The sequence below is a fragment of the Miscanthus floridulus genome, chromosome 2, assembly GCF_019320115.1.
Source record: "Miscanthus floridulus cultivar M001 chromosome 2, ASM1932011v1, whole genome shotgun sequence".
Lineage (NCBI taxonomy): Eukaryota > Viridiplantae > Streptophyta > Magnoliopsida > Poales > Poaceae > Miscanthus > Miscanthus floridulus.
Window position 1 is genome coordinate 27,021,895 of NC_089581.1, and position 24,649 is coordinate 27,046,543.

Sequence of the window (24,649 nt, forward strand, 5' to 3'; positions counted from 1 at the left end):
TAGTCAATTGTTCACACGTTATAGTCCTCTTTCACATGAATCGGCTATTTCAGCCAATTTATCTGAGCCTTCACGTATAGCATGGCTTTCGAAAAGCCTGTCGAAGAATAGATGATTTTATGGATTCTTCGGTTTTAGTTTGTTATTATCATCATAGTTGTCATAGATCCGGTTGAACCTCACTGTTGATGGTAACAGATTAGATTTAGAGCATTTGTAGATCCATTGGTATTAGACAGCCAATTTGTTTGCATGCTATATCTTTTCATGATTAGATTCATCGGCTCAACGATTAATACCGGTAATATCCACCTAGCTGATGATCTCATTTACGTTTGCGGACATTGTACTTATCAACGTAAAACTAATCACGATTCATAAGCTTTACTATCCATAATAGCCAATTTCTGTGCGTATCGGTTATTTAGTCGATTTTCCCGTTTGGCTGCTCCCGAAGCGACACACTTGGAACTGTCTAGGCAAAGACCGGCATGTTTCACATTAAATTACTGATAAACTTTCTCTCCTTATGAATTGCAGGGTCAAATTGACTGGCACGTCTCGGGAGAATTTCACAGGATAGGTTACCCCTACGTTGAAGCCAAGCGGATCTCCAGCTCCATCGAGCAGATCCTTCTGGCTTGCCATGTGTCGACACATTTTTGTGCTGACGCACATTATGGCATGCTCGGTGGGACCCCACAATCATCATGGTGGCTTACAACAACAATGACATCCTTATGGTGCCTTATGAAGACCTACCTGATGGAGATAAAGATGTATAGAAGAATTTTAGAATAAGTGTTTGTTGTCCTACACCAAGACACATGACAATACAATTGTTCAGAAATACCCACTACCGAGATTTTTGTTGCATGGGCAAACAGATGCAGATGAAGCTGAAGACAGGTGTTTCTTTGTAGAAGCTGTAAACAAGTATGTTCATGATGCCATGTCGAATCATAATAAAGTTTTCTTAAACACATTCCACAACACCATGAAAGAGGTGTTTCATAGGTTTCTAGTTGATCAGATTGGGCCGGCTTATTACAACAATCCACATCCGTCGACTCAGGGGACTAATCAAGCCGGCACTAGCCATCAGGAAACAACATCAGCTAGTAATGATGATGTCCAGGTGGTTCAGAGCTCAGCTGAGCAAGTTTAGGGTGCTACTACTAATCAGATACAGTATAATCCTGGATCGTTAGAATAGCATGTGCAACAGCCGACGGGGCAAGTTCATAATCAAATGATCAATCTTGGCACATCAGGCCAGATACCGTCATCGGCTCAAAAAATAGCACCATCAGTTCAAAGGATTCATAGAGATATAGATCCTAACATCTACAACCAGAAACTTCAAGCAGCAAACCAGCAGAGGACCCAGCAGATAGAGATCCCACAAGGATATCATTATGGCACAGATTACAACACCCTTCACATGATTCCAAATCCGGGGTATCAAGGTACTTAAAATTTTAATCCACAAATGGGTCAGCAATTACAGAGAGATTTAAATTCAAATACTGATGAGTTGTTGCTTAGAGTGACCGAGATGATGAAGAATTAGTTTGGTTTGAAGCCAAAAGGGCAGACCTTCTCGTACAAACGCCCATATCTAGAATGGTATGATTTGGTCGCACTTCCGGTGAATTATAGGCTCCTAGAGTTTGCTAAGTTCACTGGCCAAGATAGCACAAGCATAATAGAACATGCCAGTCGGTATCTCACATAGATGGACAAAGCATCCATTGAAGAGGCCCATCGAGTTTGTTTCTTCTCCTTATCTCTGTTGGGGCTAGCCTTCACTTGGTTTTCATCACTGCCAGTTAACTCCATTGCCAATTAGGCTGACCTAGAGAAGAAGTTTTATATATATTTTTATACTAGGACTGGAGAAAAGAAGATTACCAATTTGATGACCATAAGGCAGAGAACTAATGAATTGGGCACCGAGTTTCTTCAGAGGTTCCGAGAGACTAGAAATTTGTGCTTCTCATTGAACTTGACTGACGATCAACTTGCTGCTTTGGCCATTCAAGGAATGTCGCCAACATTGAAAGAGAAGCTGCTGGGACAAGAGTTTGACAACTTGGGTCAGTTGGCTCAATGAGTGGCAGCGCTCAATAGCCAATTCTAGAATATGCGCAGAGATACCCGATTCTAGAAAAGTACCACAATGGCTAAAGCCTATAATCCATACTCAGTCGATGATGGCTATGAGGACTATGAAGAAGAAGAGGTTGTTGCGACCAAATGGAATTAGGGTAAGAAGATAGTAATGATGTCAAATCCTTGGGAAAGGAGAGTCGAAGAAAGCTATGACTTTGATGTCACAAAATCGGACAAGCTCTTCGATTTCTTGCTCGAGAAGGGACAGATCAAGTTGCCCGACAATTATGTTATGTTGCCTCTCGATCAGTTGAAGAATAAGAAATTCTACAAATTTCACAACACCACTTCTCATTCTACTAATGAGTGCAGAGTTTTCTGGCAACATATACAGAGGGCTATTCAGCAAGGAAGGCTCAAATTTGATACTCCTCGAAAGATGAAAGTTGATGATAATCCTTTCCTTAGAGATCAGAACATGGTTCATGTTAGGTTGCTCAAAGGAAAGACTAAAGTCCTAACATCAACCAGATCAAAAGAAACTGGAACAGTCGATCCCGAGATGCAAATATCGGCTGATGAATATAGAGAAATTAGAAGGCGTCGTGATCAACAAAAGAGCCGATATGAGTAGGGAGAAATGTCGAAGGATGGGGCGACAAGGCCGCGTGTTACATCTTGAATTTTGTTGAACAAATGGCAGTGGTAGAAGGAAAAGGATTATCAATATTGGTTAGAAGAGTAAGAAAATCAGCATCGACAGGAAAAAGAGAGGCATGAAAGAAAGCAAGCTGAATCATATTGGAATTGTCCTTTCTTCAAACATTGCTAGAACGAATGTTTGAAATTGCCTATGAGAAATAATTGTCCAGAATGCAGCGAGCAATATTGGGAGTTCAAGCAATCTTAAGCCAACCGCCGGTCTATCCATGCTCAAGATGAGTATCATCATAATAACATGGATCGATGCTTAAAAATAGAAGTGTTCATGATCGACTAGGAAAGCGAGTTATTGATCAAAACTGGGCTGATTATGAAGAAGAAAGTAATGAAGAAGAATATGTTTGGTAGGAAGGCCAATGGTGTCTAGGAGGTCTGACAAGAAGCTAGAAAAGAAGAGTGCAATGGCTAAGGAACAAAGAACTAGAATAGGCTCAAGCATCTGGTAGACCTCAAGTATGGCGTGCTAAGCGAACAGCCGATAGAAGGCAACCATCGGCTAATATTCAAATAGCTTTTCTATTGGCATCAGAATTCAGAGCTCCAGCAGATCAAGAGGTCTATTCAGACTTCGATGAATCAGAGTATGAGGAAATAGTTGCTAGGTTAACAGTTATATAGCAAGCTATATTCGATGAGCCAGTCAAGCATCGGTACTTAAAAGCTTTATATGTAAAAAGTGTTGTTGATGGAAAGCCGATGAACAAGATATTGGTGGATGGAGGTGCTTCTATCAATCTTATGTCTTACACCACTTCTCATAAACTTGGTAAGGGACCAGGAGATTTGATTGCGATCAACATGATGCTTAAACATTTTGGGGGTAATGCTTCTAAGACCTGAGGGGCAATGAACGTTAAACTGACAATTGGGAGTAAGACTCTGCTCACCAAATTCTTCGTCATCGATGGAAAAGGTTCATACAGTTTACTCCTTGGTCGTGATTGGATTCATACAAACTGTTGTGTACCATCAACCATGCATCAGTGCTTGATTCAATGGCATGGAGATGATGTTGAGCTGGTTCACGTTGATGAATCTGTGAGTATCGCAACAGCCGATCTAGTGTTTTGGGAGCTAGAAGACTTCGAGTGTTTTTCTAGCAAGCTGTGGGAAGGAGGCTTTATTAAGATCAGTAATGAAGGCCAACAACCGATCCAAGCAATCGGCTCTGAGAGTTTGTTTTAATGGATAATCATGGCTTCGTGTCGGCCGGTGGATTAAGGGAAATAAACATTAGTCATGAAGATAAGCCTAGACCAACGTGTGTAAGCGCTAAATTGGATCCTGAGTACAAGCCAGAGTTGATAAATTTATCAGAGGTTGTTCTGCTTGATGAGATGCTTGGCTTAGATCGATCAACTATTTAATCTTTGGTCTAAAAAGTTCTGATGCGAGAAATGTTTGAAGGGATATTATCCTAGCGTTTGGATCAACACTTGATAGCTGATTCATTTAGTCATCGCTCTAATAGCTGGTACCAGAAGGGTATCGCCTTTAGTTCAAAAATAAACCTGAAGATGTAAATGCTGATACGATATATATCACCTATAGAGCAAAAGCAAAAACAAAGACAATCATGACATATACAAGGACATTGTACTGAGACACGGTCATGGAAGAGCAGACGATTTTATTCATTAGTTTGCCCTAAATGCAAACTAATCAAAGACCTTGTTCACTACATCCTGAGTGGATGTAATGTCCACAATGGCCTCTGCTGCGATGACAAACTCTTTGATCAAATCCTCATGCTCCTCGGGGCTGTCACCCATCAGGAAGCCAGTCTCCATGGTGTGGAGTTCATGCTCGGTCTGGACGTGCGCCGCGGCCAGTGCCATGACGGACACCATAGAGGGCAATCTCCAGAACGTAGGCCAGAACGTCGTGGAGGTGAGCATTGATATCATCCGTGGCCGCGTTCGCTGCCAGTTGGAGGGACTTCAACTGCACCGTCAGGGTTGGTAATCATAGAAATAGGAGAGCTATCAGTATAAAGATAATGGAAATCATAATAAAAGCATTCCTGGAATTCATTTTACCTGCCACCATGGCGTCAGACTCGGCCAGCCACGCCCGAGCAACACTGGCCTCTTCTTCGGTGGTGTGAAGGGTGGCTTGAGAAACCCTGAGGCAGATCTCAAGCTAGCCATTTTCCTAAGTTGCCTCAAAATAATAGTCTTGGGCTGCCCTCCACTCTTGGAGGAAACGCCAGGCGTCGTCGCCGTTGTACGAATCAGAGGAATCCAATGACAAGATCGGTGCAGAAGATGCAATGTTAGAAGGTTCGCCGGCCCTAGGGAGAGGACGAAGACTATCATTCAAAATGAACCTATAGATAAGTCAGAACAGTTCATTGTCATGAACAGAAGATGTCAATCTCACCTCATGCGTCGAAGGCACTGGTTCACAGGCATATTCTCCTCCAAAATCTCCTCTGCCGCATGCTTGCCACGGTTGTCCTCGTTGGCCATGAAGTTGATTGGATCTACAAGAGAGGAAGGAGGCCGCTACAGAGGTTATGACGGCAGAGAAGTGCAAAGGAATAGGAGCAGTTGCGAGTGTAGATGTGTTCAAGGCCGGAGCCCTTGGCTGATATTTGAAGCCACAGAGCGAGGAGGTGGACGCCTCGGGACGTATAAAAGGCAACCGCAATTAATAGAAGGCGAAGCGCCACCTCACTAATGCCAAAGAGAATACAGCGCTGGGTGGCTAAGGATAGAAGATCAAGGGGTTCTCTTAACAAAGGCTATGTTTTCAGACTTAATCGGATTAAGGTTAGAAGTTTGGAATCGGCTATTTTCAAATCAGCTCTTTAGCCAAAAACAAGAAACACAACGAGGCAACAAAAAATATGGTTATCGTTGATTTTACACAAGATACACATTGATATACAGATCATAAGTCTAGAACATCCTGTATTGCTTTTAATACTTCTAGCCGGATAACATCAACTTCTATGATTTGTTGTTTGTCTTCTTCAGTTGATCCAGGAATGTCCTCGAGGCTACTGTGGATGACCCTGTCTTCTATGACTTTGGCCAGCAATTCTTATTTCTTTTGCTTGATGGCATCGGGTATCTGAACCAAGTTGGACTTGTGGCGATCAATGGTAGCCTTTACGTTCTCCAGCTCCTTCTCAAGTTCTGCACGCTTGATTTCCAATTGAGATAACTCTGGGTCGATCCTGAGGGAGGAATTCTTCAAATCATCAATCAACTGTGTCGGCTCTTTAGCCTCTTGCCTGTTGGAGTTCCTCTTGGCCAATGAAGCTTCATGGTCGGACAAATTCCTCTAAGACCTTTTCACCTTTAGGGCCTGATCTTCAATAATGGATAAAGGTGACAAGACTCTAGAGAGAACTAGGGATGGATTACCCTTAATAGCCATGAAGACTCTCTACATTGAATCAGTGTCCTAGACCAAATCGGCTAAATTCTTCTCAAACATTAGCAATATATCCCTTAGCCGATTTCTGGTATCTTCTAACAAAGCTTCCTTAGAGGTGGCTGACGAGCTGATTTCATCTTCATCTAGATACTCCTCGAGATTAAAAGAGTAGCTCAGAGCTAGAAGATTGAGTGCCTATGTATAAGAGAATCTTGATTAGGAGGTTTGGATCAGTTTATAACAAAATGAACGGTGAAATGGATACAATACCTTTTCTGTGGTAACCTCTGTCTGAAGAGGAGGAACAACTGATGATGCACCAATAATCTCTAGTTGAATCGGCTCTGAACTTTCAATGTTGGTATCTACAAATATCAAGAAAAATTTTTAGTTCATGATTATTGTGGAAGGATAGAAGGGATATATGATTTTCTTACCATCGGTTGTTATTGAACTGGGGAATCGATAGTATGAGTGTCAACAACGGGATTATTCTCAATGTCAATAGGATCATTGTCAATAGGTGGACTGCAAAACTCTAGCTCTTGCATGGGTGTTTCCTCAGAATGTATCTGGCATGATAAATGGTCAGATGAAGGGCGAAAACTTAATAAAATCAAGAAGTTAAAGAAAATGCCTTAGCAGCATTAGGGGGTGAAATGAAAGGACTTACATCTTCTGTTGTCTTAGAAGCATTGGTTATTTCAACCAAAATTAGCTCCTTTTGAGGATTGGCCGATGAAGGTTCGTTTGGTACTGAATCAAACGCCTGGGATAGCAGTTCCGCACCTAGAGAAGATTGGGATGTAATGTTTGATAACTGTGATGAAACAGGATTAGAAGTTGAATATCAGTTTGAGAAGAATATGAATTGTTTACCTGAGCAGCTGATGGTCTCGTTCTATAGAGTCTTTTCCCAATAACGGTTTTCTAGGTTGTCCCTTGAGTTGCCTTGCGCTTTGAAGATTGATACGTTACGATTGCGGGGGCAACGAGAGTTTTCATCAGCTTCTTCAATGGAGGCGTAGCTGATCCTATTCTTGAGATTAGGCATGGTGGCTGATAATTTATGGGGTGCCCTTTCCTATCCAAGCTTGGGGGATCAAACTCAATGTCCTAAAAAAGATTTGTTAGAACAGTTGGCAGGGGGTCATCGAATAATTTTTCTAAAAGAGAATAGTAAATTACCTCACTGTCAGAAGCAAACTCTACATCCAGGGCTATGCATCTAGGATGGGCCGGCCCACAGAAGAGATGGGAGTGCCATTCTTGCCACCAAGAGTCAAAAAGGTTGGAAGAGAAATTGACTCTTGCCCAGTCATGCAAGTAAAGAGAAGGGAGATCTCATCCTAGTTGAAAAACTCTGGAAGTTTCCATTACTTCACTGATACCTTCTCTTGGCCTCAATATATCCTTGAAGAACAGTTGAGAAGGCAATTGACCAAGACCAAACTGATGAGCTACAATAGAAGGGTTGTAAAACTCATAAGTTGGAAGGTTGCCTGGAAGGAAGGAGTCTGTAGCCATTTTGTCACGACCATGATGAAATTCGGTTGGAAGAACGTAAGGCTTGATAAAGGAATTAAAGATTGTAGCCACCATCTCGTCCGAACAGCCTGATTCAAATCAAAATTTGAATGGGAAGATCAGCTCATTGTTCTCATCCTCATCATATGGTAGCCAAGTTAGGATATCTGCGTCAAACCCTCTGTAAAACTTTTTGAAGAGGTGGCCAACATCGATATCGATTGTTGTGGCCGATACAACCTCACCATGGCTCATGTACTGATGGGTTCTTTCTTCTTCGCCTCTATATTCCTCATCAAAATTGGAGGAAGGAAAACTTAGGTTTCTGAGATCAGGCTTTACAATCTTGTGCATATACAGGTTGAGCCATAGTTGTATCAGCCACCAAGGGCCACTGATAGTATGCATCGGTTCATTCTTCAGTAATTGGGCGGCTACCTGGTGCATCAGATAATAAGCAACTCCTAGAAGATACTTTCCAAGAGGGATATCCTTGCCTACTGCCAGATGCTCTGCCATGAGTTTGTGATTGTAAGTCGGACCACAAGATGACCCACAGAAGATGAATTTTTCTAACCACATGTTCAGAAAGGCCACATATTCTTTTTCGCTAACGGTTGATTCGTCTCCGATGTGGTTCAGAATATAACTGGCCCATCCTGTGCAGTCTAATATTTTGGCTAATTTCTTGGATCCAGCACTTAAGAAGTCATAAGGCTACATCAATCCTGTTATTTTGAGGCCGGTCAGCATATAAACTCGGCCAAAGTAATAGTCATTGGGCCATGACAAAAAAACAAAGGCATTTAGGGTGTTGGACCAGAAATAAGATGCAGAAATCAGGAGTGGATCATTCTTTTCTATTCCAGACAATGAAAGTGTCAAGCATTGATTCAGATCATAAAGCTCCCAATCTCCATCTTTTTTTGGACACCCTACGAAACTAATTTCTCCATACCTTAGGCATTTTGGACTAGTTTCTGAAGAGAGTCTTGGTGTTCTAGGAAGATGAATCCACTATAGATTATTTGAAAGGGATTTGGTGGGTTTCTTGATGGATAAAATCAGATAGATCAGAGTCACCTATGGGCCCAACAAAATAAACATTGGAAGCAACAGCTGATGGAATCAAGATTTCGTTCCTCATTTTCTAGAAATCGGATGAAACAAATTTGAGAAGAAAGAAAATACAGGGTAGCGATCGGTACTTGAAAGATGGAGACTTGAAAGCATACCTCAGGGAAGTGGTCGTTGGTTGCCATTGCAGCTGAAATGGATTTGAATCTGAGGAAGATCGCTCGAATAGAAGCTTAATGGGGCAGAAGATTTGCTAGGGTTGAGGCTTTGGCGATGGCGGCGTCGGTTGTTAGGATTTGCTCGAGAAAGAAGGGGAAAGTGAACGGGCCAAGTGAGTTGGAAAAGATACTATTGGGATATTATATAAAACTCGGGTCGGGAAGTCAGGAGTCACGCGTATATCTTGGAATAAAACGGTTGCTGCGTGGTAAACAGATAAATAGGAATTTTGGAATAAAATCATTTTTATCCCAAAATTGGGAGGCATGTGTTTATACCAGAATTTGGAAAGAAGAACGCGGGAACTCGAAGCTTTCAAAATTATGCCGATCAAGGAATCGATTGCATAAGGATCGATATTAGCTGATTCAGATGCAAACAGGAATCGGCTCTCTTTGAATGATGTTAGCAGATAACGATAATGAGCTACGGTTGGTGTCGGGAAATACATATTAGACTCTATAAAAAAGAAAAGATTAGGGTTTAAGTTATCTTAAGATAGGAATGTTTTCTTTTATACCAAAGATTGTAATGAGTCGTACTTGAGTAGGATTCATATTTAGGCTCTAGGTATAAATATTAGACCCCAGCTATTGTAAAAGGACATCCAATCAATCAAATACAATTTACCTTTTTTCAGCTCCGGCCAACCCTTAGGAGTAGGAGTATAGTAGATCTCGGTGAGTTCTTCAGCAAGCAGGGCTGCATCGGTCTAGCTGACCTCCGGCTTGTCTATAAGTACCATCATGGCTTATACTTTGGTTTGTACGGCTGCATCGATCCAGTCGACCTCCACTGTGAACTTTAGTATAAGTTAGTTATCAACTCTTGTCTAGTTCAAGTACGGCTGTATCGATCCGGTCGACCTCCACTGCTCGAACTAGATTAAGATCAAGTTATCGGCTCTATCTAATGGTGGCGTCCTTCGGATAGATTCATTAAGTTACCGATCTTGCTGATGTTTTCATTATTATTAGTTTGCAGCAACATAAATCCGCCCGGTCAAGATCGATTTAGATCGGCCTTATATCCCTTCAGTCCGTCGTTCGCTTTATTACAACACGATATTTCTTACTTTGAGCAACGGGTTATGTTTCATCGGTCGTTCTATTTCGATCTTGATCGTGCATAGTACGCGGTTAAGGCATGCATAATCTTGAAGAGGTCTGCTGGCTAGTTGAATCTAGTTTATAGTTCACCATTATGGTTGTAACGATCCGGTCGATCCCCACTGATGGTATTATAGATTGGAGGATGCTAGTTAATAGATTTGTTCCTGATTAGGCATGACCTTAGCTGTTTGCTATGCCTGCATCGGCTAAATAGCCGATCGCCTATGTTTTAACGCCTACAGTGTGTGTCCATAATTCTGTTAAGCGTGAATAGATCTATGTACTTTATGGGTTTGATTTGTTGTCTTTATCACGGCTGCATCAATCCGGTCGAACCCCACTGTTAGAGATAGTAGGTTAAGTCTGATGAGTCCATCGGTTTGTCCATGTGAAATAGTCGATTGTTCACACGCTATAGTCCTCTTTCACCTGAATCGGCTATTTCAGTCGATTTATCTGAGCCTTCACGTATAGCATGTCTTTCGAAAAGCCTGTCGAAGTATAGGTAGTTTTATGGATTATTCGGTTTTAATTTGTTATTATCATCATAGCTGCCATCGATCTGGTCAAACCTCACTGTTGATGGTAACAGATTAGATTCAGAGCATTTTTAGATCCATTGGTATTAGACAATCGATTTGTTTGCGTGATATATCTTTTCCTAATTAGATTCATCGGCTCAACGATTCATACTGGTAATATCCACCTAGCTGATGATCTCATTTACGTTTGCAGGCATTGTACTTATCAACATAAAACTAATCACGATTTATAAGCTTTACTGTCTGTAACAGCCGATTTCTATGTGTATCGGTTATTTAGTCGATTTTCTCGTCTGGCTGCTCTCGAAACGGCACACTTGCAACTGTCTGGGCAAAGACCGGCATGTTATATCTTAAATTATTGATAAACTTTCTCTCCTTGTCAATTGCAGGGTGAAATTTGCAGGATCGGTTACCCCTGCGTTGAAGCCAAGCGGATCTCCAGCTCCATCGAGCAGATCCTTCCAGCTTGTCGTGTGTCGACGCATTTTCGTGCCGACACGATGGTTATACACGTATGTTGCAAGCGTATGTTCTCAATGTTTAATCTGTTTTTAGACGTATGGTGTGAGTGTGTTTATCTGGTGCTGCATATGTTTCACACATACGTTGCAAGTGTTTTATCTGGGTGTTGCATATGTTTGCAATGGTTTTTAACTATTTTTGCAAGTGTTTTAGACGCATGTTTAGTTTTGTATGTTACAAGTGTTTTTTTATATTACAAGTGTTACATCTGAATATTTTAAGAATAGATCGGAGTGTTACACATAAGAAATGCGTAGAAAGCGAGAGACGCAAGCGGTCCTCACGCATGGTCTAGCAGCACGGGCCCGCTGCTAGGGCACTCGCTCGCTCGCAGGCACCGTGTGACGCAAGCGCCCCGGATCAGACATGTGGATGCTAGCGCAGTATGGTCAATAGCCGGCACATATAAAGAGGTTCCACTAACACCCAACGACGGAGATAGTATAGTATCCCCAAGATATTCCACGCTTTCTCATGAACTAGCTACAATTGGAGTTTTTGACAACAACAAATAATACAATTTGCAACAGCCATGACGAATTAACCGACCCTTCACTATGTTGCACGATCCAGAACTGCACTGCTTTTTATACCTCTCCAACTCGAAGTGCCAGCTAAACCCAACACACAAAGTTGCTTTATTTTATTCGTACACAGAAATTTGCTACCAGAGCAAACAAGAAAGAAAGAAAGAATGAAACGACAGTCTGCTTGCCCTTTCTTGTCTTGACAAGTTTCAGAGCCTCACCCGGTGTACAATAACTACACATCTTTTGCCATATCCTTGTGGGCATACAAACTAATTCTTCGGTAACTGCAGGCTGGTTGCCCAAAAACAACTGAACAGGTTTCCGACCTTCATTTTCGTCGAAAATGTTGGATTACCCAGAATGGCTTATTGATCAGACCGGGAACATGTCAGTGATAAAGATTTCAAAAGTGTTCTTAAGTCTAGGAATCAGAATAATATTGTAAGTAGAATATGCCAAACTTTCTGCAACTCCAGCATGCTAGAAGTTTATCGGCGCTGAGAGAGGTTCAGATCAATTCCAATGTTCATCCCGTTGTATGCGATCGGAGCATACATCCACATTTCGTCAGAGCTGAGGAGCTGCAGAGAGTAAAAAAAAAAAAAAAAAAAAAAAAAAACTAGTTCAGTGACACATTGACATGGACCATTCCAAAATGGAACATAACTAAACTGCGAATGGCCTCACTTTGATTTGAAGCTGCAAGAACTTCACATACTGCACTGCCTCTTCAAGCATAGTGCTGATATCTACCTGCAAGGCGAGTACGCGACACAAATATTGCCGTTTGAGCTGTGCGATTTCTTTTGAAGCCTATAGTTATTGCAAGTGATGCTTTATTCAGAAGCTTACTTTGGTTCCATTTGGTACAAGGTTCTGCAATATCCTCAGCCTCTCATTGATCCTCTCTCCTTTTCTACATCCAGTTAACAACAGCATAAGTAATTGACAATTTTCAGTTACAAACTTATCGTTCCTTAACAGTGAGTTAGAATAATACCCTTGCGTAGAGACTCTGGGACTCGGTTGCTGACCGGCGGTCAGCTTGAGTCTTGCCACCCGGCTTATCAGAAACAGGGCTTCCTTGAGAAGCAATTGAGTCATTTTCAAAGGTGCAGGAACTCAAGCTTTGTCCATTTTCCCGTTGCATGGTCTTCTTGGCCCTCTTAGAATCAGACTTCTTTGCATATTTCCGACTCTGGATTTTGTAAATATCATCAAATCAGCATCCACATTGCATTTGGGATTCATTTCAAAAAACAATGCTTATGCATTTTCGTTGTAAAATAATTGCACAAAATACTTACTCTTGTGTGGCCATCCAGTTTGCCTTGTTCCAGGTGCTTTCTCTTGTCAGAAGTACCAATGGTATCGAGCAGATTCATGCTTGAATCCCCAAGATCATCACAGCTTGAATCACAGCTACCGTAAGAAGGGTTAAGAATGGAATCCATGAACAGAGCTGCACCTTGGTCCTGAACCATGTTTAAGTGCAGTGGTGCAGCATAGGAATCACTTAAATAGTAGCCCCCATGTTCAGATGGCATAATAAGGCTGAAACTACCAGGACCATTGCTACTCGTGGAGCTATATGTACTTGCACTAACATTGCAATGGAAATAAAATGAATTGGAAGCTTGAATTGGCCAAGGAAACTCTTGGTGATCTTCCTCACCATTGGAGGGGAAGGTACTAAGCAGCTGTTCCATTATCTCCGACTCGGCCTGCAATGGTACATCAAGCGAACTCCAGCTTGGCTCTGCAATCACTCCTCCAGACTCCATTTTTATCAGTATGGGATGTGAAGGATAGTAGAAGTGATATGAGGCCCTATGCTGCTTGATGTGGTTGGTGAAGAAAAAATGCGGGGCTGTTGGAGGTGATTTATACTGATGACGAGGTTGAGGAAACCCGAGAGTTGCAGAACTTTCAAATGTAATCATCACTAAAGAATGGATCACCATGGCTGGGGATGATCTGTGGTGACAGCAACCGCTCCAGGTGTTGTCTGCAGATGCACACATTATAAGGTTAGAAAATGTCAACTGCTAGTTGGTAGGCGAGATAGTGACTTATCAAAGATCACGATTTGTATGTCAAGCGAATCAGAGGTTGGAGTGGCCAGTGCCTGAAGGCTGTTTACAATGATTGAAGGGATTTCTCCACCATTCAAGCATTATGGAGACAGAAAAATGAGTCTGATGTTGAAAACCAAGAATAGCATGGGTTTATCCTAACAATAATACAGGATGGGGCATTACGAGATCATTTGAAACATTACTGGAAAGAAAATACGATAAGATAATAAACTGATACTGAAACAGAGAGGCTTGCACGAACATGGTGGATGGAACTCAAGTCTTAGCGTCCTTTAGGGGGGCTCAAAAAGGACTGCCAGTCCCTCCACAAATCAAGACCTTTTTTTTTGGGGGGTGGGGGTGGGGGGGGGGGGGGGGGGGGGGGGGGGGGTGCGCACACACCAGACTGTTTGTCGTTTTCCATTTTTATAAGCTTCCCACAGTTCCAGCTGTTAAAGGGTATTAGAGTCAGTTTACTATGTTCCCAGTTGTAAGTATCTCCTTTACTATGATACTGCCCTTAAGGATTGTGGAATACAACCAACAAGCAATCATCACCACCTCCTCTCACATTAACACCAATACTTTTGCCTGCTGCCCATTGCAGGAATTTCTGTTTGATAGATTCTTAGAACTTCTAAGATATCAAATAGCAACCTTTGAGACATAAAAACTGCACCAAATTGGATCTTTTCCTTGGGTGCTAAAAACAATGCAATAAAGATCTAGACACTATGCAAAAAAAGCAAATCTATTCCAAGATGCCATAGTTATGATTCAATAACACAGCAGTTTCAAAAGATCTTTCCCTTTTCTTATTGGATCTTTTCCTTGGGTGCTAAAAACAATGCAATAAAGATCTAGACACTATGCAAAATAAGGAAATCTATTCCAAGATGCCATAGTTATGATTCACTAATACAGCAGTTTCAAAAGATCTTTCCCTTTTCTTTTCAGATTATGACACATCTAAAAATTCACGGAGCATGTGAACTTCTAGTAACCCTGCACAATGATGTATTGCAATGCCTGAAAAACCAAAGTCATTGGGTGATCTGATTCTGAACTTCCCATCAATAGTAAAATAAGGGCTGCACATGACTCAGATCTAGCAGCAGTTTAAAAAATGATTGTAGTTCTGGAGTGTCCTTTCGTGACCCAAAAATGACTTATTCTTCCTGCCTCTTTGTTCCAAGCAGAGGATCAAGAGGCAAAATAAACAATATAGCTAAATGCTGGCAAGGAAAAAATAAAGAAAACAAGAACATACGGTTTGTTTAAAGCCCTGTTCTTATAGCTCCAGTTGCACGAATGATTATGGCACCTTCAAATGTTACAATATAGAAATCTTGATACATTAAAACGAAAGAAATGAAGAACAAATAATAGCCAAAAAGGAAGATAAATAACTCATCTGTGGAGAAGCCAAATTGCATCAAGAATTCAAGATTAATCTATGAAGCCCTTAAAATATACATGAAAGGACAAAATCTCAGCTAATTATGCATGGACCTTGGAGAAATGGTTTCGCTGTTGCATTCTTAAGAAAATTGGGAGTAGGATTACTTATCCATGTAGATGACTATGGCAGATCTAAAGCTACACCGTCTGTTCCAAATTATACTTCACTTTGGTTTTGTCCTAAGTAAAACTTCTCTAACTTTGACCAAGTTTATAGGAAAATGCACCAACAACCATAACATCAAATTACTTTCATTAAATTCTCAATTAAATATATTTTGATAGTGCATTTCTTTGAACATGTAGATGTTAATGTATTTTTTTCTAAAAAATTGGTCAAAAGTTAGAGATGTCTGACTTAGAAGTTAGGACAAAGCCAAAGTGAACTTAGGAGTACTTAAGTTTGCCGGTGGAGTTCAATAACTGTCTTCTGGAAATAATTTTTTTTTTTCAAAATACATTGTTACATATTCCTAAGTTGTTACCTACCTTATTAGGTGTATGCTACATGGTACAAGAAACAGTCTTTTTGCCCATCCATCAACAGTATTAAAAGTGGGTCCTTTAGGAGAAAACCGAATTCACTGTGATTGCAATAGAAACAAATTTAATAGCCGCATGTGTCCATCTTCTGTTCTTTTATATGAACGTGACGGCCATGTACAAAACAATGTTGTTCTTTTGTTTTCCATCTTACCCTTTCTGTGAAAAAGGGATGTTGAAGTCTAAAACATCAAATAGAAATAAAGGAGGGAGTCCCTTGCTCTCTATCGTGATCCCTTTATACTAGCACCATTTTTTCAAAATAATGTCACTTTCAATGAAAAGAAAAGAAAAGGTAATGACATGTCTGGTTTTGTATACTGTTCCTTGATTTGATTCTCCACAAATTTTGAAATAATGGCATACTCAAATATCAACTATTTAATGATATGTCTAAATGTAAATTAAAAAAATCAACTGTTGCATTACCAGTTTTTAGTTAATTAGCGTTTCAGGCAGCAGCGCCCGAAATTTCTAAGTAGTTTTCACTACCAATAATGCGACATAGAAGAAAAAATGACAAAGATCTGTAAATAAAAGCTCTCCATACATTTATACTGCATTCTAAACAATAAACTTCGCTTCTTAGTTGTCTGCATTACAGATGTTTACACAGCAGCAACGCTGCAGAGAAGATCCAGTTAAAAAAACGCTGCAGAGAAGTTAGCTATAGCAGCAATAAAAAAGAGAGCTTTGTATCTATGGCCAACTAGAATCAACAAGAATTAACAGCAAGATATGTTATTATCATGGTGTACAAATATTCAAAGAGCCCCTCCTGCTGCAGGTAACATTAATCTACCTACAAAAGCACAGGTGAGAAAAAGAAACCCATGAAGTTAACAACATACCCATAATAGGCTTGTCGACTGTCTGTTGCAATTGGATGATAAATTGTATATGCTGCTGCATAATTTATCCGTGTAGATGCATTGCATGAAGTTAGATCACTTCAATCCATCAGAACCACATCTCTGCAGACACGCCTATGGAACAATAAAGATCTCAAGGTTACAATTATAAAAGTCTAAGATGCCAACACTCTCACGGTGCAACTGGTCAGCACAACACGCCAAAGAAGCGGTTGGTTGAGCCAGCCCGGGTTCGAGTCACGGCACCAACTTCTTAAGATGAAAATCAGGGGGACGTCCCTCCCCTTGGTCAAATCTTTTATAAAAGTCTAAGATGGATGGCATCCAACTTTAACTTAAATCGATAACATTTTTCTTTCAAATTCGTTCGATAATAAATAGTCTACCATTTTATTAACTTAAGGACAAAACAGGAGTTATGTACACAGTATAAATGCTGCTACGGTCAAATTACACACTAACAGAATAAATGTTGTTTGCTCTTACAATGCTGCCATTACTCAGATAACATTTGTTTTTTTTGGACCGTACAGGAACTGAGCATTGCCCTCACAGAGCCCATGTCCATGTACCTCCCAAAGGCACATATTATATAATATATAGTAGCTTAAAATAGATCATAAGCATCAGTTAACACAAGAAGTCAAACAAAACAAAAACAACCTTTATAGAAACTATATATTGAGATAGAAGTAAGGCTAGCATAAACAACTTAAGGTCAACTGCATTTTTCAAGTCAAACAATATACAGCATCTTTGATCAGCAGTCAGAAGAAACCAAACACAACTGATTTTAACTGGAAAAAAAACTGTTAGATGCATTCTTCAACTAGATCCAATGCCAATTAAAAAAAATGAAGAGCCACTTGCAAAAACAATAGCTAAGGGCCACAAAGTGATGGTCAAGTCAGAATACAACTATATATTATTACATCGCTGCAAGTCTACTTGTGCTTATAATGCCAATTTGTTTACAGTTCCATTTTGGTATCAAGGGCTGGCTGAGAAATACACAACATTGGCATCTACTTGTAGTCTCCTAGCTATATATGTAGCACTTGACATTTGGCCACGGTAAATTTGCTTATGGATGTCTTTGAAGTTTGAACCTGATCCAAAACTCAATAGCAGTAAGAATTGTACTTGTCACAAGTTTCAAGATAATCGAAGAAGAGAACGATGAGAATTTATAATAAAAGTTGACGAATGAAAACTACCTCCTGACATAGTTCACAATATACATTTTGTAGCTCAGGATGGCACCACTCGATGGTTCTAAGAGCAAGGGGGGATTGAGGTTAAACACAGGACATCTTTTTTTTTGCCATATATAAACTGCAAGATTCGATTTGATGGCAGCCTAGCATGCTCACCATGCTATCAGGACCTAGATCCCCTTCGGTCACTATCAGGACTACCCTAAAGTGACAAATGTCATAAGGGCCAAGCTTCAACTCTACAGTTAGCCCAAATCACAAAAAGCAAAACTACCATTGCAACTTAATTGAGATAATTTTAAGAAAACATGGGGCCTAATTTGACTTGCATGAAAATCATAGTACTATGATAGTCTTCAAAAAAGAATATGCTATAACTAACCACCTGCATTACCATGTCATCTATGGCATCTATGATCGTTGAGAAGAGAGTTGCACTGACCAACCGGTGACTTTGCATTACTATGGCCCTGTTCGGATCTGCTTCTCAGGCAGTTTTTCATCATAAATAAGCCAAGGTTGCCCCAAACGCCAAGCTTCTCGGTAGCAATTTTTAGCAAGGGCTTCTTCCTCATCCCTGCGCCCCCTCCTCGTCCCCGCAATTCCTTCCCCATGTCGCGCCTTCCTCCTCGTCGCCCACGCCTCCCAAGAGAGCTGCCCATTGCCACTCCTCCACTTTTGACTTCCTCTCCGGCCGCCACCCTCTCCTCCACCCTGACCTCCCCTTTGCCACTGCCCTCTCCTCCACATCTGCCGTCACCTTCTCCTTCACCTTCGCCTCCTTGCCATTCGTGGCCTCCACGCTGGTGGATGAGCTCCCGACGCCCCCCCCCCCCCCCCCCCCCCCTCCCTTCCCTCCCCAACCTCATCATCTCGTAAGGCCTCTCCTCCCAAAGCTAACACCCACAACCTTCTCTTCATCTTCATCACTGAGATCCGCGAGATCCGACCATGGAAGCCGGCATGAGAGTTGGAGGAGAAAAGTTAATGCACCAAACGGATAGCTTTTTAGGCTCGAGAATTTCCAATAAGTGGCTATTGTGGGAAGGTGGTGAAAAGCTGGCTTTCCTAAAACTTAAGTCGTTCCAAACAGGGCCTATAGCAATGCTATGGTCCATGCAGCTCTATGATAAAACTTGAGAATTATACTGAGAAACTTAAGAATTATACTAAGAGACATTTCAATCTTCTCAAAGTACAACTGTAATGGGCTAAAGTTTGCTTGGACATAATAAAAAAAAAGACACCATAACTATATCCAGTGATGCCAAGGATAGCTGATGTCTCAGAACTGCGTTCAAACTCAATATTGATTTCATGATCAAAATAGCAAACAACATTGCGGGTACAAGATGTATATAGGCTTATGATTTTATTGGAACCAAGCAGCTCACATAATACTACCATTGTACTGCTAAATTGTCATTACCATTATTCTCTTAATAAAGATAAAACAACACAGGCGAAGCTATACTAACTTCGACTTGATTGAATTCTAATGTGGGGCTCCTGGCCTCTTGACAGTAACGATAAATTGGTTTTCGTACTCCTAAATAATGTAATCATAGATATTGACACAAAAGATCAAGGGAACAGGGGCGGGTATTGCAGCCCCATATTCTCAGGCAGTCCCATCATCAGATTAAGATTTTGCAAAGCCTGACCAGATGCTCCCTTCACGAGATTATCTATCTGCAAAGTTGAAACATAGCTTGTAAGGACTACGTGCATCTTAAGTATGTGATATTATTTTTGCTATATACTTATGTGCGATAAAGTTGACTGAAGGCACTTACGACAGAGATGATGATGGCCCTTCCAGGAATTCTATCCTCATAGACATTCATGAAGCAGTAATTTGATCCCTTAACATGGCTTGTGTGAGGAGCGCTGCTACCATGTAACAGCTTGACAAATTCTTCATCCTGAAAAAATGCAATGATGAATGAACTCTGTGCTAACAAGAGTATATTTCTCTATACACTACAAAATCACAAGACAGATTGATGACTTCAGTGAAAAATTATAGTCCTTCCTAAGCTGACATAATTCAGCCTACATGGTTAAGTAAACAAACCTCGTAAGTAGACTTCAGGTGTTCATACAAATCCCTGGGAGTAACTCCAGATGCCAATTCAACATATATAGTAGACTGCATCCCACGTGTCTACCAAATACCAGTAGAAATGATTATCGAATTTTACAAAAGTGAATATTGAATTTAGCAAGTAAAAGGATGAGTATAATTAAGTGCTTACCATACACATCAAATGTGGAGTAAAGCTGATAGTAACTTTTGATTCAGCAGCATCTGTAAGTCCTTGCTCAATCTCAGGAACTGTCATTATTTTAATCACAATTTGTTAATGAGGTAAGATATATATCACTAACACAACAAATATAATCAAAACATTAATATGGCTAGTTGAGTATAAATATTACCATGCCGATGGCTTGTTATCCCATAAGCATGGATACCCTCAGCGATTTCAGTGTAAAGATTTGCTTCCTTAGCCCCACGTCCTAAAATGACACATGTTTTAGAGACCAAATCATTTAATGTTGAAGCAGAAATAGAAAATAAATCGATTATCTCAAATAAATACGAACCTGCACCACTGACCCCAGATTTTGCATCAATGATAATGTTGGTCAGCTTGATCAGTTTTGCCTAAAAAGCAAACAAAATAGCTTAAGGAAAAAGCTAGATATTGAGAATACTACTAAATTTTCGAGAAATTTTAACACAAAGTTTCAGTACTATAGACATAAAGATTATGCTTTTGTCAATTCAATTCTATGGCATAACTTAGTGTAATTTTATCTAAATTTACAAATATTAACATAGATATGTGTAAGATGCCACAAACTTCTATTAAACCTCACCTTTACCAAAGGAACAAGCGGAAGTTGAATAGATGTGGGATAACACCCAGGATTTGCTACCAGACGTGCATTTCTTATGTCATCTCGTTGAAGTTCAGTTAAACCATACACAGCCTCTTCCTGAAAGGAGAAAAAGGCTAAAGTAAAGATATAAATTCTAAGAAATATAACATAGTGCCACAAATAGAACCATAAAAAATCTCTGAAAACCAAACCTAATTCTTAGAACTTAGTAGTATCATACAAGACATCAATAGCACAAATCATAAAGAACAATTGATGACAACTCAAGTGCCAAGATAGCAAAGGCAGTGCTAGTTACTAGGCAAAGCTAAAGAGAAAATCAGTCCATCTGTTTCCTTTATATATAAGGGGCATTAGTATTAAAAAGGCCTTTCATGGTATACTTTGACTATTGATTTCTCTAATAATATAATCAATTACTACAAATCAACATCTTACATTCTTACTAACACACATGTAAGTTATGAACCTATTGATGAATCATACATAAATTTTGACTAATTGATGGTCAAAGTTTAAAATGTTTGACTTTTTAAGTTCTAAGACGCCCAATATTTTGAAATGGAGGGAGTAGTAAGAAACCTGTAGTTCTGGTGCCCTGTGGGAATGGCCATACCATTCAGCGTACTCATTGATGTCACGTAGTCGGAAGTCCTGTAAGCAATAGTTTATCAACAACAATCGAGATCGTACCCATATTAGAGAAGTAAATATAGTGTGTGCAGAGCATACCGCTGAGAGATCAACGATCTTTAAGTGTCGGGGTAAACTTTTGATAATTTCCTGATAAAAAATATTATAATTAGGCAGTGCATTGTAAAGTTTATTAAAATCTAGTGCTCCACACGTTATACAACAGAGTCTAAGATTGTATTAACAAATTCAATAAAAGATATGAAGAATTAAAGGTAAAAACATAATAGCAATAAACAAACCTGTGTTGTGCCATGTGGCAAGCAACAAAAAACAGCATCAACGTCTGAAAAGTCAGCGTCTTTTATTGCAACCAATCTCGGCAGGTCCTGCAAATCAGAAGAAAATCAACAATATTTTAAGATTTTGACAAACATAACAAATAAAGTTGTGATGATATAACTCTAGTGCACAGAAATGTAGTACAGCCCAGAGGTTTAGTTGCTTCTTGATATAACTAGGTTAAGATCATAGATGAGGAGGAAGAGAGAAGATAAGTTCTCACCTGTGTTCTCAAGTGAGGAAATACAGATCCAAACTGCTCACCAGCTTTTCTATCTGCAGTCATCACTTTTATATGGAACTGAGGGTGGTTCGCTAGAAACCGAACAATCTGTTAACAAAAGCGTAGCAACTACATTAGCAAAAAAGAACCAAGGACAAAAATCCTCATACAAAATGAGATTAGAATGATGGGACAACCTCAGCTCCAGTATAACCACTGGCCCCTAGCACTGCAATGCGTATGCCATCCCCTGATTTAGGGGCTGCTGCCTTAGGGGAGAAAAGCTTCCGCGGTGAAGAAGCAATGGATCCCCTCACATGGAGGGGCAGGGCTCCAACCTAAAGCAGAGTATCATTTTCATTAGCATTTCATATACACCTCAGAATCTTACTATTATATAGAAAAGAAAAAAATGCAAAACTTAATTCACCTGCTGAGGTTTCTTGAGTACGATACCGGTGAATGACTTCGAATTAGATCCAAGGATTCTATTCTGCACAGAAAAGAAGTATTTAAGTGCATCTCAGTCAGGTCCATATAGTCACATAATGAAGCAAAGTCGGTTCAGCACTGCGGAAGCACATCAATAATAATTCGAAGCTCAAGAACCATTCGAGCCGCCAAAGTAAACAGGGTTCAGTCATCACAAATCGCAATAGAAGAACCTTTTGGATCTGCCCAGAGGTGATTCCGGCGGCCGAGGCCATCGTCTGCGCCTGCGCCTGCTGCATCCCGTCCCCTCGGCCGCAAGAAAGGTGGCCGGCGCCTGGCAACGAACGAGAAGGGAGGCTGGAGGCCGTGAGTGAAGCAGCGGGGAGGGGAGCGAGGTGGCAGGGAGGCGAACGAGGGCGACAGGGTTCCACCAACAGGGCGGATCTCCCACCCCCGCCCGGAGTGTCCACAGCGCGGACTGCAGTGGCGCCGAGCGGCCGAGCGACCGAGGTAGAAGACGACGCCCGCGAGGTTGAAGACGACGCGCGGAGTGGTGGGCCTTTTGTTTTTTGGGCTGGGGCATATGCCGGCAGGCAGCATGGGCCATGTGGCCACTGGCCTACATCGGCCCATCACAGCAGAGGGAAGAGGCCCTTAGGGCACACCGGCACAGACCATACAGCAAAGCATCCGCTCCCTCTCCACGTGCGCTCGGCACGCAGGCGATGACGGCGGCGCTCCCAGGCTCGGCGTCGGGCCGCTGTCAGTGGCTCCCCCTCCCGCCCCCGGTCCTCTGCACAGTGGCCGGGGACCCTGCGTGCGCCTCCCGTTCCCCTCCCGACTCCGGTGGACCACCGACGGCGCATAGGCCTAGCCCAGGCGGCTGCGCTGCGCGCCGCGCGGGGCCGGTGGGCAGCGGGAGCCGGCGGCCGCTGCTCCACCTAGGCGGCGCAGCGATTGCAGCTTGCCTGCCTGCTCCTGTGGGCTCCGCCCTACCTAATTTTTTTGGGCTGGGTCCGCCACTCTAGTCTAGAAACAGAAAGGGGAAAAAGAAGAAAAGCATCGCCGGTGGAAAAAGGAGAATTTTCTGGGCTGTGTCCGCCGCCACTTCTAGTCTAGAAACAGGGAAAAGGAGAAAGGCATCGCCGGGGAAAAAAGAGAGAAAAGCATCGGCGCCACTGACCTGGGGAACCAACCGCACTGAAGCCGCCCCACAGCTGCCGAGCGTCGTGAACGCCATTGCCTCCTCTGTTCCGGCGCGATGCGGCGGCACACAGATCACCCGATTGTACCAATAAATACCCTAGCGAGTGCAAGGGTTGCTAAGCTGGTGGCCGGCGGCGCGGCAGCCCTGGGGTTTGGTGGTGCACTGGTGCTTGTGCGAGTTGCGAGCTCTGACCCGCCCACCGGAGATTGGTGTGGGCCGGTTTTGGTGGATTTGCCCGACCTGTTTCTGCACTTTTTTTCTTCTTCCTTTGCTTCTGGTTTCGAAAAAAAGAAGCCGTCGCGTTGGAAGGTTGCCATCTGGGAGCTGCGATCCCGTTCGATTTGCAGATTCCGATGCCAACTCCGATAAGGTGCTTCATATTCCGGCCGCGTGCACATACGCGCCTCCTCAGGTCCACAAATCTCCTAAGATCGAAAAAGAATAAAGTGGAGATATTTTTTTTATGTGATTTATTTTGGTTCGTACGTCTGGCCACGTCTACGATACCCGTCTGCTTTGAAAGAAACAAATTAATCACCTGAGGCCACATGCATGGAAGAAAATAACAATCATGCATCAAAATCATGCTGCTCTGGAAGGGAGGTACGTTGATGTTCTTCGAAAGATCCCCGTCTGTTTTGAAGAAAACAAATCAATCACCTGAGGTCACATGCATGGAAGGAAATAATAATCATGCATCGAAATCATGCTGCTCTAGAAGGGAGGTACGTTGATGTTCTTCAAAGGATCCCCGCCTACTTTGAAGGAAACAAATCGATCACCTGAGGCCACATGCATGGAAGGAAACAATAATCATGCATCGACCCCTGCGATATTTGTTTTGGTTCGTCCGTCTACCCACCCCAACCCCTGTGATACCGCGTCTAATAAAAAAAAGAAAAATCCCCCCTCGTCTCTCTTGTGACCCGACACCCGACGGTGCTCCCTCCCCCCGACGCCCAACGACGCTCATC

The 24,649-nt window shown here is 41.7% G+C and overlaps 2 protein-coding genes across 4 annotated transcripts; both read right to left on the minus strand.

Moving 5' to 3' along the window:
- Positions 1–12,265: 12,265 nt before the first annotated feature.
- On the minus strand, positions 12,266–18,743 carry LOC136538282 (transcription factor RSL2-like). Its single transcript, XM_066530259.1, has 6 exons — positions 16,691–18,743; positions 13,065–13,765; positions 12,758–12,955; positions 12,610–12,673; positions 12,445–12,510; positions 12,266–12,338 (listed from the first exon to the last, which is right to left on the minus strand). The coding sequence occupies exons 1-4, from the start codon at positions 16,749–16,751 to the stop codon at positions 12,653–12,655; spliced, it is 981 nt and encodes a 326-aa protein (XP_066386356.1). The 5' UTR covers positions 16,752–18,743; the 3' UTR covers positions 12,266–12,338; positions 12,445–12,510; positions 12,610–12,652.
- Positions 18,744–19,206: 463 nt separating this feature from the next.
- On the minus strand, positions 19,207–23,920 carry LOC136538283 (probable N-acetyl-gamma-glutamyl-phosphate reductase, chloroplastic). Of its 3 annotated transcripts, none has more exons than XM_066530262.1 (14): positions 23,652–23,915; positions 22,467–22,529; positions 22,234–22,374; positions 22,037–22,144; positions 21,774–21,860; positions 21,571–21,621; positions 21,421–21,492; positions 20,815–20,934; positions 20,539–20,599; positions 20,371–20,451; positions 20,187–20,266; positions 20,006–20,095; positions 19,725–19,853; positions 19,207–19,620 (listed from the first exon to the last, which is right to left on the minus strand). In XM_066530262.1, exons 1-14 carry the CDS (start codon positions 23,706–23,708, stop codon positions 19,513–19,515), a joined length of 1,248 nt encoding a protein of 415 aa, XP_066386359.1. In that variant the 5' UTR covers positions 23,709–23,915; the 3' UTR covers positions 19,207–19,512. The 3 variants fall into 3 exon arrangements, with proteins under 3 accessions (XP_066386359.1, XP_066386358.1, XP_066386357.1); XM_066530261.1 differs by lacking the exon at positions 23,652–23,915 and adding an exon at positions 22,702–23,479; XM_066530260.1 differs by having other exon boundaries at positions 21,421–21,621; positions 23,652–23,920.
- Between the last annotated feature and the right edge of the window lie 729 nt (positions 23,921–24,649).